Consider the following 15,078-nt stretch of genomic DNA (forward strand, 5'->3'; position numbering starts at 1 on the left):
TAGCGGACAAATCTTTTCCCTAACTCTTGCATGTTTAGGTCTTGTCCACAGAAGTCTGTAAGTTGGTGTCTGCAGGCTTCTCTCGCTGTCAGATAACGCCGCCGATGCTCATTAAAGCTTCCCTGCCTTCCGTCCAGCGATAAGTGGAACACGTGCCGCTGATCTGTGACACTCCTGTGGCAGTTTAAGGTGAAGGCCCAGATCCAAATCCAGGCCGTACCTCACGGCATTGGTCCAGATAGGAATTCACGTGTGTGTTTACTTTATTAGTGTGTACTGTGGTGTCATCAAAAAAAAAAGTACACATGGAGGATTTCAGGGCAAGGTACACACACACACTATGCAGGGAATTGACTTTGGAGCCTCCAGTATGGATTTTTTTTTTCTCCACAACATCTGGTTCAGCTCTTAGGGAAAGTATTACATCATCATGCTTTCCTCAGTCTGCTAAAGTTTGACTGCTGAGAGTTAAAACATCTGCGCTCCAGGAGAGTTGCAGGAAAACCCTCACTGCTCTGAGACTCAGAGTTCATTCACTTACTGCCCTTTTTCAACTGTTGCTGAGGCTTTTATTTTGAAGGTTAAGATTAGTTTAACATGGTCTTTTAATCTTCTTTTTCACCTTTACTATATTCCTTAAGCGAACTGGTTGGTTGGTGGAATCTGGTCAATTAAAATATATATCTGTTGATGATGGAAGAATCGGTGGATTAAACTGCTTTTTATGCATTTATGTGTCTAGTGTTGCTGCAAAGTCCTCCAAAGCCGTAGGTGGCGCTGTTGAGAAAGAAAGCTGCCTGTTGTTTTGTTGTTACCATAACAGAGGACATCCCCCTTAGGGTTTCTGACTCCACCCACCTCCGTGTTTCTCAACAAAAGGAGCAAGTGGGCGGACCACAGTAAAGTGAGAGTTTTCTGACTTCACCCGCCAATCAAAAAAAAACAGAGTTTGAGAGTTTGAGCTCTGATAAAACGAGAGTTTGAACTCTGATAAAATCTAAATGTCTGAAATATGAGGTCATGATTTAAATAGTCAAACAGTTAAAGGTCATTTGACCCCACGCCCATGGTACACATACTTTAATTTCTGTTTGTTGCCCCTAGTGGTAATTTTAAGAACTGCGTCCTTTAAGGTCGGATCCAAATTGCTTCCCTTTAAGCAGAGAGATATGGAAAAATTGTGTCTTCAAATTTCGACAAAAATGGATTAATTCAAATGTGACTGGAAGCTCAAATGCAACTTCCTGTCCCTCATTCTTATCGACCGTATTAGAGAACTGGAGCAAGCGAGTTTGACATGAATGTCACATTTTTTACAGTACAGACGCCAACAATTTGGAGCCAGACAACGTCAGTATGCAGTGATTGGTGGACATTTTTATGGCAACCACTCCCACCAATCAGGCTTGCTGAAAGGCCACACCCCTGGCAGTTGAATGTTTGGAACGTTGGACGTGGGGGCCAGCAGGCTCCACCTACTTTTACTGAGGCATTTGATTGGTCCGTTTATACCTTGAATAACTCGAACTACTGAAAGAATATCATGAAAGTCGACAGCTGCCACCTTTAAACGTAACCGGAAACGCCACAAAAACGGAGGTCAAAGCGCAAAACAACCAGAAAACCTCGACAGCAAAAAAAGGTGAACTATTCCAAACAAGTTAAATAACATTTTACTCTAAGGTTGTATCCGAATTCCTTCACTATATAGTGCGTTTGCCCTTTTGTTAACTGCTGACCAAACCTACAACTCCGAAACTGAGTGCTCTAGAATTTTCCCAGAAGTCTCAGCGACTTTTGCTCGCTAGATTGGGAAATAAAGACCACAACGTGGATGACGCTGTCATCTACTTGATGCACAGAACCCTGCTACACCTGGAGGAACCTGGAAGTACTGTTAGAATTAGAATCTTCTGCAGCGCTTTCAACACCATCCAACCATCACTGCTCAGGGGAAAGCTGGAAGGTGCTGGGGTTGACAACCAGCTGACCTCGTGGATTGTTGACTACCTCACCAACAGACCACAGTACGTGAGGCTCCAGGACCGAGTGTCTGCCCAGGTGGTCTGCAGCACGGGGGCTCTACAAGGCACAGTGCTCTCTCCTTTTCTTTTGACACTGTACACATCAGACTTCCACCATGACTCAAACAGCTGCCATATCCAGAAGTTCTCCGATGACACAGCCATCGTGTCAGAGGGAAATGATCTGGAATTTAAGAAGGTGATCAGGGACTTTGTGGACTGGTGTGAACTCAATCACCTTCTTACCGTCTGGCATCAATGCCACCAAAACGAAGGACATGGTGGTCGACTTCCGAAAAAAAGGCTTCTCAGTCTCCCCCAGTGGTCATTCAGGGACTGGACATCGAGAGGGTGGATGTGTACAAGTACCTGGGCGTTCACATCAACAACAAACTGGACTGGTCAGACAACACAAGGGTCCTGCACAAGAAGGGCCAGAGTCGCCTCCATCTCCTTAGGAGACTGAGGTCCTTTGGTGTGTGTAGGCCACTACTCAACACCTTCTATGAGACTGTCGTTGCATCAGCAACTTTCTATGCTGTGGTCTGTTGGTGTGGAAGAATCAATGAAAGGGACAAAAAGAAGCTGGACAAGCTGGTGAAGAGAGCTAGCTCTGTCCTGGACTCAGTGGATTCTGTAGGTGAGTGGAGGATGCTGACCAAGCTGTCCAGCATCCGGAACAACCCCTCTCACCCCCTGTATGCGACGCTGAGGACTATGAGTAGCTCGTTCAGCCAGAGACTGCTGCACCCCCAGTGCAAGAAGGAACGATACCGGAGGTCCTTCATCCCAACAGCAGTCAGACTATACAACAACACGGTCTAGGGCTGTTGAAACCGCTGCTGGTATTTATCGCCATATTTAACTCGTTATCTATGACCTGTACTTTTACTTCCACCTCGTATTGTTACTATTTTTTTCTTACTCATTGCTACTTTGTTTTTCGTACTTTTCCAACTGCTATTTTTCTTGTTTTTGGCTGCTGTGACAACCTAATTTCCCTCCGGGGATCAATAAACTCCTATCTTATCTTATCTTTTTGTGAATAAAAATGTGTTTTTTTTGTAATAAATGATCTTTAAAAAGCCGTGGATTCATAAATAGTTGTCATAAAAATGGTCATATTGATTCGATTTTGACTTGGTGAAATCGGTTGTCATATTCACCATGAAGGAAAAAAAAATAGTAGTGAGCATGGAGTCCGAATTGCTTTCAAAGTATGGGTTTTAGTAGTTAGGGGTCAGGGTAGAATTTGGACACAGCATAAATGTGCTCAGTCAGATCTTCAGTCAGATCTTCAGTCAGATCTTCAGTCAGATCTTCAGTCAGATCTTCAGTCAGATCTTCAGTCAGATCTTGTGCTGCGTCACAGTCACTGTTCCTCCTTCAGCAGAACCTAGTCTATGTGGTCAAACCTGCCGATTCATTTTCTGACACACTACATTTGATCACGTTGGACGTCTGCGTCGACGGCCTGCAGCCACATCAGTGTAAAAACCGGCTTCCTCTTTTGTTATTTTTAGGATTCTTTTATTTCGTTTGAAATCTTTGACCGCTCTGAGCTTCTCTGTCTTTCCCCCCAGCTCTGGAACTCACTTCCCTCAGGTCTGCGGAACATGAACTCACTCCCACAGTTTGCTAAAAATCTGAAAACCCACCTGTTCAGAAAAGCATACCCACCCTAATTAATTTTATGATTACAATGTCTTGTTTGTTTTTAACTAATGTGTCTTTCTTTTAACTGTATTTTATTGTTCTCTATCTGTAAGGCGACCTTGGGTGTCTAGAAAGGCGCCATATAAATAAAATTCATTATTATTATTATTATTATTATTTACACCCAAACCCGAGGCCTCAGGTCTGAAGAACCGACGTCCTGGTGGAAGCTCGGAGAGAACGAGCGTTTTCAGTCTGTGCTATGACGCTGTTGAACGCTTTGCCGCTGAGCATTCAGCAGCCATCCTCACCGTCCATTTCAAAAAAACTTCTTAAAAGCCTTTTTTATTTTCAGGCCTTTGAAACAGGATGAGACTCTGCTGGTGGTTTTTGTTTTTTTACTGTTTTCTTGTTTTGTTTTGCTTTTATTTACATTTTTCTGTCACTTATATACTTTTTATAATGAATTATTTTAACCTATTTCTTTAATTGTTTTGAGTTTTTATTGTACCCTTGACTGTGGTCATTTTATTAAAACTTATCTTCCTATAAGAGTTTCTGATGGTAAAGGAAAAGCAGAGCCTCCCCGCCGCATTAATGCATTTATATTACTGCAGAATTCAGGATAAAAGTTTATTATCCGTCTATCCTCAACAGTAAAATATACCAAGACAACATTTTAGATTTCCCACCGACCAACGTTCATGTGTAACAAATGTCCTGAGGAGGCGGGCGTTTGACATCAAAGGGCTCCATCTGATGGGTCAAATGCATAAAAGCTTCTATATCATGCTAGCTTAAGCTTTTCAGAGTAAACTACATCCATATAGAGGACAATAAATTACCTTTGACACACTAAAGAACACGTTTTTAAGAAATGTGACTTATTTTTGCAGCTCCTTTTTCCAAGAGATCGAGACGACTCGATCTCTGAGGCTCCGCCTTTCACTCTTCGCGGGCGCTGCCCACTTCATGACGTCAACCTAGAGTCGGCCTTGGCAGCGTGTCTGCGTCTCGCCCCACGAAAACAAAATAACATCCGAACTTTTGCAAAGATGGATGTGAATATTGTTCATGGAGAAAGTGTGTGTGTGTGTTAGTCTGTGGGGGCGGAGCTGGTAGTGCAGACTCTTCCTGGAAGGGGCTGTTCCTCGTTTTGTGAGGACCCACTTGTTTTGACCGCGAAGCCTCAGAAATGGATCAAAAAAAACACTTTGGGGTTGTCATTTTGAGGAATTAACATTATAATACACTTAAAAGCTCAAAAAAGTTGATTTTTTGCATGACATAGGCCCTTTAAATACCTTAAGCTGCCATAAGATTCTTTTGGCACGTGTGTAAACATTTAAAGCAGGGGTCGGGAACCTATGGCTCGCGAGCCATATATGGCTCTTTTGATGGTCACATGTGGCTCGCAGACAAATCTTTAATTATAATTTTTTTCTTTCATTAGACCAGTCCTTCTCGGGCGCGATGCGATGCCAGAGGCGCGCAGTAGTGGCCGTGCTTGGAGAACAAAATCTGCGCCAGCGCTATCAGTTACTATTATCTATTATTTCCCAGAGTTTGTACCAGCCTGAAACCTGTGAATTGCCGTGCTCAAAACTGCGCGCTCCCGTCTCTGAGAAAGAGCGCGCAGATGCGGGGACGGGATGTGTGAGGAAGAAAGGGGGGGGGGGGGGGGGGGCGGCAGCAGGTGAATCGCGCAGGTATTGTAAAAACGTAAAATCCGCTGCCCGTCACTCACTGTGGCGTGTGAGTGTGTGTTTGGCTCCCCGTCTGCATGTGATCAATCTGTCTCACATCTACAGAACATTGATACTAACCTAAAATCACGTTTAAAGTCTCAACGCCTGCATGAAGCAGAAACTCACCACGTATCAACCAGACTAGACCATCAGCAAAACTACCACGAGAAATACTCATCATTTATTAGCAACAGCATAACGATGTTATTAAAAAGAATCCACAGACTTATTGTACTTTAAAAATGTTGAAATTACATCAAATGCACACATTCACTTGTATATTTAGTTTTAAACATATTGTTGCGGACTGAGTTTAACTTGGCTGTTGGGCCGCGTTAAAAGTTCTGGAGTTCATTGAACGCATCGATCAAGTAGAAATCTGATTGGCCCTCAGTTCTGTCGGTCAGCCTGTTGTTAGGTAGTTTGGACCAATGGGGTTCAGCTATGGGCCGAATAAGGGTAATGGGAGAGCTGCAGCGGGAGCAGGGGAATATAAAGTTGGTAGAAGCGCTCTCGTTTCAGCGGGAGAGATTTAGGAGCTGCTGAATTGATTGTACGGCGTTTGTTGCGGTCTGCAGTAACCAGAATAAAGAACCTTAAAAGAGGTTAAGTCTCCGTGCCTCAGTGTGGGAAAGGGACGCTACATTATTGTATGGCTCTTTTGAAATTACATTTAAAAATATGTGGCGTTTATGGCTCTCTCGGCCAAAAAGGTTCCCGACCCCTGATTTAAAGTAACCATTTATCGCATTGTATGCCGTCTTTTGCGATATTGCACAGGTTGTCAATACATTTTGGGCTTTTTGTGGCGGCCTACTCAGAAGCGGAGCAGGATGAATCTTTGTCAAACTTGAGCTCTTTAGAATCCAGAGTTCTGCTTCCATCGTGGCTTCAGTAAACAACCCCCCCTCCTCTGAACATCTGGTTCCGGCTCCGTCTCCAGACTCAAACCCTCCAACATCCTTCTGCACCGTTTCTGTGCGACACCCACAGGAGCGTGACGGTAGTCTGTTGCTCCGCCGCCTCCCCGCCGTTTTTCACTCCCGCCCTTTGGGTTCTGTTTTCCAGCTGGAGGGTGTGGTTTGTCGCCGCCTTCTCATGGTCTGCGGGGACGAAGGGAACGCCTGTCAGAGGACTGCGTCCCTCCCATGCGGCCTCAGACCGACCGGGAGCTTGTCAGCTTACCGTGGTTCCTATTGATCGATTGATTGATTAGTTTACCCTCTTTTGAATTGAGTTTCATCACAGAATAAAGTTTCCCATGATGCTTTTGGTACTTCCTCGTCCTAACGGGATCCGTTTTCCTTTGTGGACATCTAAACGGGGGAGGAGGGGGGTTAGATGCCGTTGCTAGGAGACGCCCCTGGGAGGTAAAGAGTCATAAACTACAGTAAATGTTTGCTGGGAGCTGGATGTGCTGTGGTCCGTGTGCTTTCTGTCACACGTGTTCAACACCCTGAAATATTTACCAGGAGGAGCTTTGGATGACGACTTCTTCATCCTGGAAGCAAAAAAAAAAAAGAATAAACGATCTTCTGGTTCCTGCATGTGTAAATATTTGTCCTCTGCCTCCTTGTTTGATGGGTGGTGTGCGCACAAACACACACGCCGGGGCCCGTGAAGGGCCGCACACAGTGGAAGGAGGGCAGAGGTCAGCAGGAAAGTGTCGTCTTTGTGAGCGCGTAATCAGAGACGCGCGTCTGACATTCAGACGTCCTCGTTTCTTCGTCTCGGTTTCTCCTCACCGCCTCGTTCATGCACAGAATCATGGGAAAAAACCTTCATGAAAGCCAAGAGATGTTCTTTCAGTATTTCCCTTTTCCTGCTGATTTTTAAATCATCTAATCTGCTCTGAATACATCAAGAATTGAACTGAATGAACTGTTTTTTTTCCCCCTTTTTGTAACAATTTGTTTTTTCTACAGTAAAAAAATCCAGTTTTTTCGTAAGAAATTATTTGAAGTAAACAAATGAACATTGGTGAAATTAGGCGCAACTAAGATTCTAATATAATATTCTAAATGTTTGTTTAATCACTGACCTGATTTATTTTTTAAAATCAGTTAAATGACCCATTCTGATTTGAAAAAAAAACGTTGTTTTTGTGTAATTTTCTAATGTTGGAGGACATATTTTTTAATATTTTTGTACCAGTAATGTTAGGTTGGGGTGTGTGAGGCTGTAAGCTAGCAAGAGAGCATGTAAACAGAGAGCTCTCAGCAAAGAGAAAAGGTAGGGGGGGCGGGGTTGCTCCTTGCCAATTGTCCCGCCCACAACTCAGAGGTGAATTTCTAATGAACCCCTTCCGCTCTGCAGAAACTATGTCAGAGAAAACGACTCAGCTTTTGAATTTTTGGATAAAAACGGCTCCACTATAAGGAAAAGACCACTGGAAACGCTTTGAAAAGAGATCAACAGATGGTAGGAGGGGAACTTCACAGTAGTGTTGAGTTTTATCCAAAAGGTTTTCTCTTCTTTGCTGCTTTTACATTTGCAGAAATGACCAAACTCTGTGGTTTTGGTCATCCGGTGAACTCAAAACCGTCTCTTCTGTTCTTTTGGGATCTGATGCATCTACAGTAACGTGAGGAGAAAAAGAATGAAACCCAAAAACCAGAATGATCAGATTTATTTAAGCTGTTTTAGTGTCGACTTCACTCAGGACTTTTGATCTGTTTGTCCTGTTTTCCTCCTGGCTTCAAAACAAATATTTTGAGTGAAAAATACTGTAGATGTACGACAGTTTTCTGACAAATAATGATTAAATGTTCAGTAGAAGCAAAATACATTTATTTTACTTTATTTTTGGACTTTTCTTTTTTAGTCATGGACCCCTTTAGGTCCCTTCAGGATCCACAAGGATTTCTGTTCTGCTGTAAAAGAACATTAAAGTCTTGTTTTCTATTAGAAGATGACAACAATTTCTGATTTATCTGCAAATAAATTAGATTTACTGCAAAAGCTTTTAGGCTTTAAAAATTTTCATTTTTTTGTGATCCTGGAGATTCTATAGTTAGTTTTTGATGATTTCTGAAAACAAAAAACTTTTATTTCTTTAACAAAAACACAAGACGAAAGGCTTTTCTTTGCAGACTTTGTTTGACTCATAGAGTCTAACTGGATTTTCATTCATTCATTAAGGATTTGTTGTTCTTGTTAGAAACGTCCGCTCTCCTCTCTTCTGCAGCACTTCTCCGAGCTCCTGGACGACCTTTCCCAGGATGCCTTGCTGGGTCAGCTCCTCAGCGACCCCTTCCTGTCCGGGGTCAGGGGTGGAGTCGAAGCCATGGAGGGGGAAGACGGCGGCGAGCTGTCCCCCAGCTCCCCTCAGCCCCCCCACATCACCGCCGAGCACAGCTACTCGCTGTGCGGGGACAGCCGGCCTCAGTCGCCACTGTCGCACCTCACCGGGGAGCACGGCAGCGACGCCGGTGAGACTCCGCCTCCAGAGCTGGGATCAGGAACCTGCTGATGGCTACGCTTTATTTTGAAAGAAGCCCTTCTTTTTTTCTGGTTTACTGTCAAAACTGAAGCTTTTTCTGATCTTCCTTCTTAAAGTCACTTAAAAAACATAAAGAACGTTAATTATTTTTACATCAAAAATCGATCATCATCAGTGAAAACATTTTCTGATGTAAATTCTCAGCTAAATTAAAGGATAATATCAAAACCTTGAATCTTTACTTGGTAATTTATCGGAAAAATTCCCTAAAATTTGAAAATTATCTCACATATTTGACCACATTTATCAGAAGAGAGTTAAAAAAACCATTAGCGATACTTTCTCACATTTTTAAGAATGACGTCGACGTTTTTCTGCTGCAGAATCGGATGGAGATCCGGCTGACTGGGCCATGGAGCAGGAGGAGGCCATCGAGAGCCTCCTGTGCGAGGCTCCCTCCCTGCTTCCCACCCTCTCCCTCTCTCTGGCCCCCGGCGAGGGCCCCCCGCCCCCCGAGGGCCCCGCGGCTTTACCTGCCGCGGCACCGCAGACGCCGGTCGGCACCAGCACCCAGAGCAAAGGCGTCAAGGTGGGACTTCAGGGAGACGTGGAGACTCCCGGTGGAGAAGTTTCCTTCATAATTCCGTCTGTTTGCAGGTGAAGGAGGAGAACGTAATCCCTCAGATTAAACTGGAACCCCATGAAGTGGATCAGTTCCTCAATCTGTCACCCAAAGGTCTGTTTTCAGTCTCATTTTTCCGCATTTTGCTGCACAGTAGCATTTTTTGGAGCAACGAGGACCTCTGCTGGTCAAACCATGAACTAACCTTAAATTCTCTCTTTATTAATCTGAACCAAATTCAATAATTTTAATAAATTCTGTCACATTTCTGCACTTTTCAATCCTCCAATCGTTGCTTTTTTCAGGTCTGGAGTCCCTGCAAATGCCTCCCACCCCCCCCAGCTCCCACGGCAGCGACTCCGAGGGCAGCCAGAGTCCAATCCACGCCCCGCCCGGCCTCTCCTGCCCCACCTCCCCCACCAGCCCCTCTCCGTGTCAGTCTGGCGTGAAGGCGTCCCCTCGTGCTGTTTCCTCCCTGTCCAACTCCCCGCTCCTCACGGCTCCCCATGTAAGGGCTCACCATGATGACACCGCCTCCGTGCTTTCTCAGAGAGGCTGGTTCACGGCGGCAGAATAAAATGCAGGAATAGAGAGAAGCCGATCTGTGCTTGAATTATAAAAAATAAAAAAAAACTCATCATCTGCACTTTTTACTCACATGTTGCTCGGAAACAGCAAATTATTTATCCAGCATCAAACCGTTTCCTGCTTTCTCGCAGAAGCTGCAGGGATCAGGACCGCTTATCCTGACTGAGGAAGAGCGCCGCACGCTGGTGGCAGAAGGTTACCCAGTTCCAACCAAACTGCCGCTGACCAAAGCTGAGGAGAAGGCTCTGAAGAAGATCCGCAGAAAGATCAAGAACAAGGTAGAAGCCTCAATTTCCCTAAAAGATTTCATCTTTCTTACTGTGTCTGATTATTGTGCTGTTTATATGCAATTCAGTAGTGAGTCGTGCATCAATTATGTAATTTGAACGTGATACGTGCGCCGTATGCGCGATATGAAAGTTATACATCGGTGGTACATTCGTGAAAAAGTCTGTTAGGCATCATCGTCGTGAAATCCACAAATTTGTCCATGCATCTCACTAAAATCACCCACCATTGTGTAAGATTTACGTAATACTAAAAAATTATGTGAAATATTGACGAATGACGAACGCAAGAAACACTTTGGAATTACTTTGATCACGCATGGATCACGAAAGTCCGCAATTTTATACGTGGAAAAGGCGCAAAATGTACGTAGTGGCGGCGTGATACGACCTTCAGTCTACAACCAAAACCAGTTTTGTTGACCTTTGACCCCAGAAAGAGCCCACCATATTGTAACCCCCCCCCACCCCCATCACTTCTACTTACTACAAAGTACAGCTCCTCACACTTACTACACTAAATGCATTAAGCGTTGGGTCACGCTGAATGAAACGATGACATACGACATGAGCATATTAGGAATATGAGCGTGGTTAACAAATAAAACCTCTCTTGCCGAGGAAATCCCAAAGTTTACTCTTGCAGATTCTTCCAAAAAGTACATTAAACTGTTCGTCACCTCCAGACAACCAAAAAATAAAATGGTTGCTATGGAGATAAACCAACAGAAAAAGCTGTCATTTTGAAAAATGTGTTTTTGAATACATTTTTCATGTGCAGCTCTAATCAGAGGGGCAAGGGCAGAAGGGGAATGGTGAGGGGCGTGCAGCGGCCAGTGAGGGCAGGCGGCACCTGCGCGTCTTAGAACTCCACCCGCAGCTCTAATTGTACTTATAGATGCTGTTTGAATCCTGAATAATTCTGGATGAAAATCTGGTTCGGGTAAAAGTTTACCTCGGGTGCTTTCAGCGATAAAATGTATGTAAAGAAATGAAAGTTCTGATTTCAATCTAATTTTAAAAGCCAATGTTTTACATTGTTTTCCTCTTTAAAATTTTTTTTTAACTGTCCCATAGATTTCAGCTCAGGAAAGTCGCCGGAAGAAAAAGGAGTACATGGATTCTCTTGAAAAAAAGTAAATCCACTTCTGTCTGTTATGATTCAAGTGAAAACAAAATGTTTAAAAAATAATGAGGAAAAATACATTTCTACTCAAAACTGGTGTTTTTTGTTTTATGTCATTTGCTTGTTTATTGTATTAAAAACTTTGAAAATTAGTCCAGAGAAGGATTATAAAAACATGAAAGTAGCAGATTAAAATGTGGTAAAAAGAAACAAAAACTTGGACTCTAATGTTAATAAAATAGTATTTCCAAAGAGAAAAAAAGGAGGAAAGATGCAGGACTTGTTATGTTAGAATGAAGGACTTGTTACGGATGAAAGGAAGGCGCTCATTCTGCAGTACCACTGTCTGACCACAGGGTGGAGACCTGCTCCAATGAAAACAGCGATCTGCGCCGGAAAGTGGAGACTCTGGAGAACACGAACAAGTAAGGAGGCACGCGGCGCATGCACGCGGCACAATCCTCCCCTCACACCAGTTCAGAGGGAGAAGGCCTGCTTTTTCTTCTGATTCTGAACAGTTTTTACATCAAAACAACAAGACTTCTGAAATCAAATGTTGTTCTCTTCTAGTTTTTTCTGAAATTTTAGGCTTGAAAGTAAAATCATTCAAGGGTCTGAATTCTGAGGCTGCATCTATTTAACAGAACAACAGCCGACTGTTGAATTTCTGCTGTTTTCTATTGAAAACAATCCGTAAAGCCAAAACTTTGGGGGATTAAAGCCGTCTTTTCTCATTTTTGTCTCCTCACACGTGTTACACCAAACCTGCCAAGTCCTCACAAATTCTTAAGCTGTAAAATGACAAACCTCCAGCTCTGCTGCACTTCTTCTTTTGTGCCTAATTTTTTGTAAAAAAAAAAACAAATAATAAAAGGCTTCATCTTGTTCTCTGCATGGATGCATGCAGGAAAAGGATGAACATCCCAATGATAAAGTCCTAGAAAATGTTCTATTCCCTTCCCTCCGTTTTTCCACGGCGTCTCATTTCTGAGCCTCTGCTTCTCTGCAGGACTCTGCTGCAGCAGCTGCAGTCTCTGCAGGCCATGGTGACAGGAAAACTCCCAAAGTCCTGCCGGGTGGCCGGGACCCAGACCTCCTCCTGCCTCATGGTACGTTTGGAAACATCAGCGGTCGTGGGCTTGATCCCTAATCCTGACCGCGCCCTTCCTCCGCCCTGCAGGTGGTGGTGCTGTGTTTTGCTCTGTTTCTGGGGAGTTTTTGTCCGAGCGGTCTGTCTCCGTGTTCAAGCATCACCGCAACAGGAGCCACCTCCAAACAGATGGCGGCCAAAGACTCCTTTACCGCCACAGGTGAGTCTTTTTCTCCTTCTGTTCCGAATCCCCAATGTGACCTTTTTGTTTGAAAATGTTTGTTAACTTTCATGATATATTTATTTTTCAGTTTTTTGCACCATTTATATTTTTAAGGAAGAATTTTATATAAAACTTAGAAATTCAAAGTATACCCTTTAAGTAAATGCAAGTAGATGTAACTTATCACTGGGCCCGAGGGGGGCGTGGCTTGAGGGATTGTGACCTGATGGGTGCAATCGTAATTTTTTCAAATTAATTTTTTAACACTGGACCCCCCCTCCCTGCAAACGCTTGTGGGTAGAGGAGCTTCAGTCTGCTGAAGAACAGAACTGCTGGTCTGATCTCTAACACGGCTCTTTATCCGGAACGCAGAGAACATGCCGTCCACCTTGGTGAAAGTGGCCTTCAGCTGGAGGATATCTTAGGAGGGGGGGTTGTTCTGGGAGTATGATGGTGAACAGTGGAGGGCCCTGAAAACTGAGCAGGTTCACTTATCCAACATCAAGTTTTTACTGGTTACCAAGTCTGTTCAAAACGTCCTGGAATCTGTGTGAATACCAGTCTAACACATGGATGGATGGATGGATGGATGGATGGATGGATGGATGGATGCATGGATGGATGGATGGATGGATGGATGGATGGATGCATGGATGGATGGATGCATGGATGGATGCATGGATGCATGGATGGATGGATGGATGGATGGATGGATGGATGGATGCATGGATGGATGGATGGATGGATGCATGGATGGATGGATGGATGGATGGATGCATGGATGCATGGATGGATGGATGGATGCATGGATGGATGCATGGATGGATGGATGGATGGATGGATGGATGGATGCATGGATGGATGGATGGATGGATGGATGGATGGATGCATGGATGGATGGATGGATGGATGCATGGATGGATGCATGGATGGATGCATGGATGGATGGATGGATGCATGGATGGATGGATGCATGGATGGATGGATGGATGGATGGATGCATGGATGGATGGATGGATGGATGCATGGATGGATGCATGGATGGATGGATGGATGCATGGATGGATGCATGGATGGATGCATGGATGGATGGATGGATGCATGGATGGATGGATGGATGGATGGATGGATGGATGGATGGATGCATGGATGGACGGACGGATGGATGGATGGATGGATGGATGCATGGATGGATGCATGGATGGATGCATGGATGGATGGATGGATGGATGCATGGATGGATGCATGGATGGATGGATGGATGGATGGATGCATGGATGGATGCATGGATGGATGGATGGATGCATGGATGGATGGATGCATGGATGGATGCATGGATGGATGCATGGATGGATGCATGGATGGATGGATGCATGGATGGATGCATGGATGGATGGATGGATGGATGCATGGATGGATGCATGGATGGATGGATGGATGCATGGATGGATGGATGGATGGATGGATGGATGGATGCATGGATGGATGCATGGATGGATGCATGGATGGATGGATGGATGGATGCATGGATGGATGGATGGATGCATGGATGGATGGATGGATGCATGGATGGATGGATGGATGGATGGATGGATGGATGGATGGATGGTTGATTTTAATGGTTGGTTGGATGGTTGGTGGATTCAACGGTTGTTTGGATGCTCTTCATAAAGGCAGTCTAAAACTTGTGGATCTGTGTCGGGGGCCGAACGCCATCAGAATGACTCTGAGGTTTTTCGGCGCTCCGCCTCCAGCTGCGGCGTTTTGGATCCGATGACTCATGGTTTCCTGACGGAGAGCCGCGGAGGTCCATCAGAACACAATAGTAATCAGATTCCACCTCCAGCTCTGCAGCAGAGCCGACCTTTCTCCACGTTCTCATTACTGCCCACTCGCCGTGGCCTCCGAGGGCAGACAATCAAACTTTTTTCCGGCCCTTCCTGCCTCCCCCTCTCCCCCGAACAAAGGGGTTTAGCTCCTCCCCCTACGCCACGCTCTAACAGAAACCCTTTTTATGGTTTCAGTCAAGTCCAGGAGTCTCCTGTCCACTTTTGAGGAGGAGCAGCCTCAGCTGCTCGGCCTCGGCGGGGAATATCCAGAGCAGTGGGAGGACACGTCCGCTGTTGTCATGGCGGCCTGGCGGCGCTCAGAGCAACAAAAACTGGAGGTGGAGCCGGACGCGCACCTGCCTTTTAGGAACGTCAACGCCACGCAGACGCAGAAAAACCTGCTGCTGGACCTGCACAGGTGAGCTGTCTGAAACAAAGCGCTG

The 15,078-nt window shown here is 44.8% G+C and overlaps 1 protein-coding gene across 1 annotated transcript in view; it reads left to right on the top strand.

Moving 5' to 3' along the window:
* Positions 1 to 15,078, top strand: part of creb3l2 (cAMP responsive element binding protein 3-like 2) — a 29,612-nt gene that overhangs the window by 13,347 nt on the left and 1,187 nt on the right. Inside the window, exons 3-12 of the mRNA XM_023952418.2 lie at positions 8,616 to 8,859; positions 9,254 to 9,459; positions 9,528 to 9,606; positions 9,798 to 10,000; positions 10,212 to 10,358; positions 11,445 to 11,503; positions 11,850 to 11,918; positions 12,503 to 12,602; positions 12,674 to 12,803; positions 14,831 to 15,053. Coding sequence (XP_023808186.1) covers positions 8,616 to 8,859; positions 9,254 to 9,459; positions 9,528 to 9,606; positions 9,798 to 10,000; positions 10,212 to 10,358; positions 11,445 to 11,503; positions 11,850 to 11,918; positions 12,503 to 12,602; positions 12,674 to 12,803; positions 14,831 to 15,053 — 1,460 coding nt within the window. The remainder of the gene's footprint in view (positions 1 to 8,615; positions 8,860 to 9,253; positions 9,460 to 9,527; positions 9,607 to 9,797; positions 10,001 to 10,211; positions 10,359 to 11,444; positions 11,504 to 11,849; positions 11,919 to 12,502; positions 12,603 to 12,673; positions 12,804 to 14,830; positions 15,054 to 15,078) is intronic.

The sequence above is a fragment of the Oryzias latipes genome, chromosome 23 (assembly GCF_053564925.1).
Source record: "Oryzias latipes strain Hd-rR chromosome 23, Olatipes_Hd-rR_3.1".
NCBI lineage: Eukaryota > Metazoa > Chordata > Actinopteri > Beloniformes > Adrianichthyidae > Oryzias > Oryzias latipes.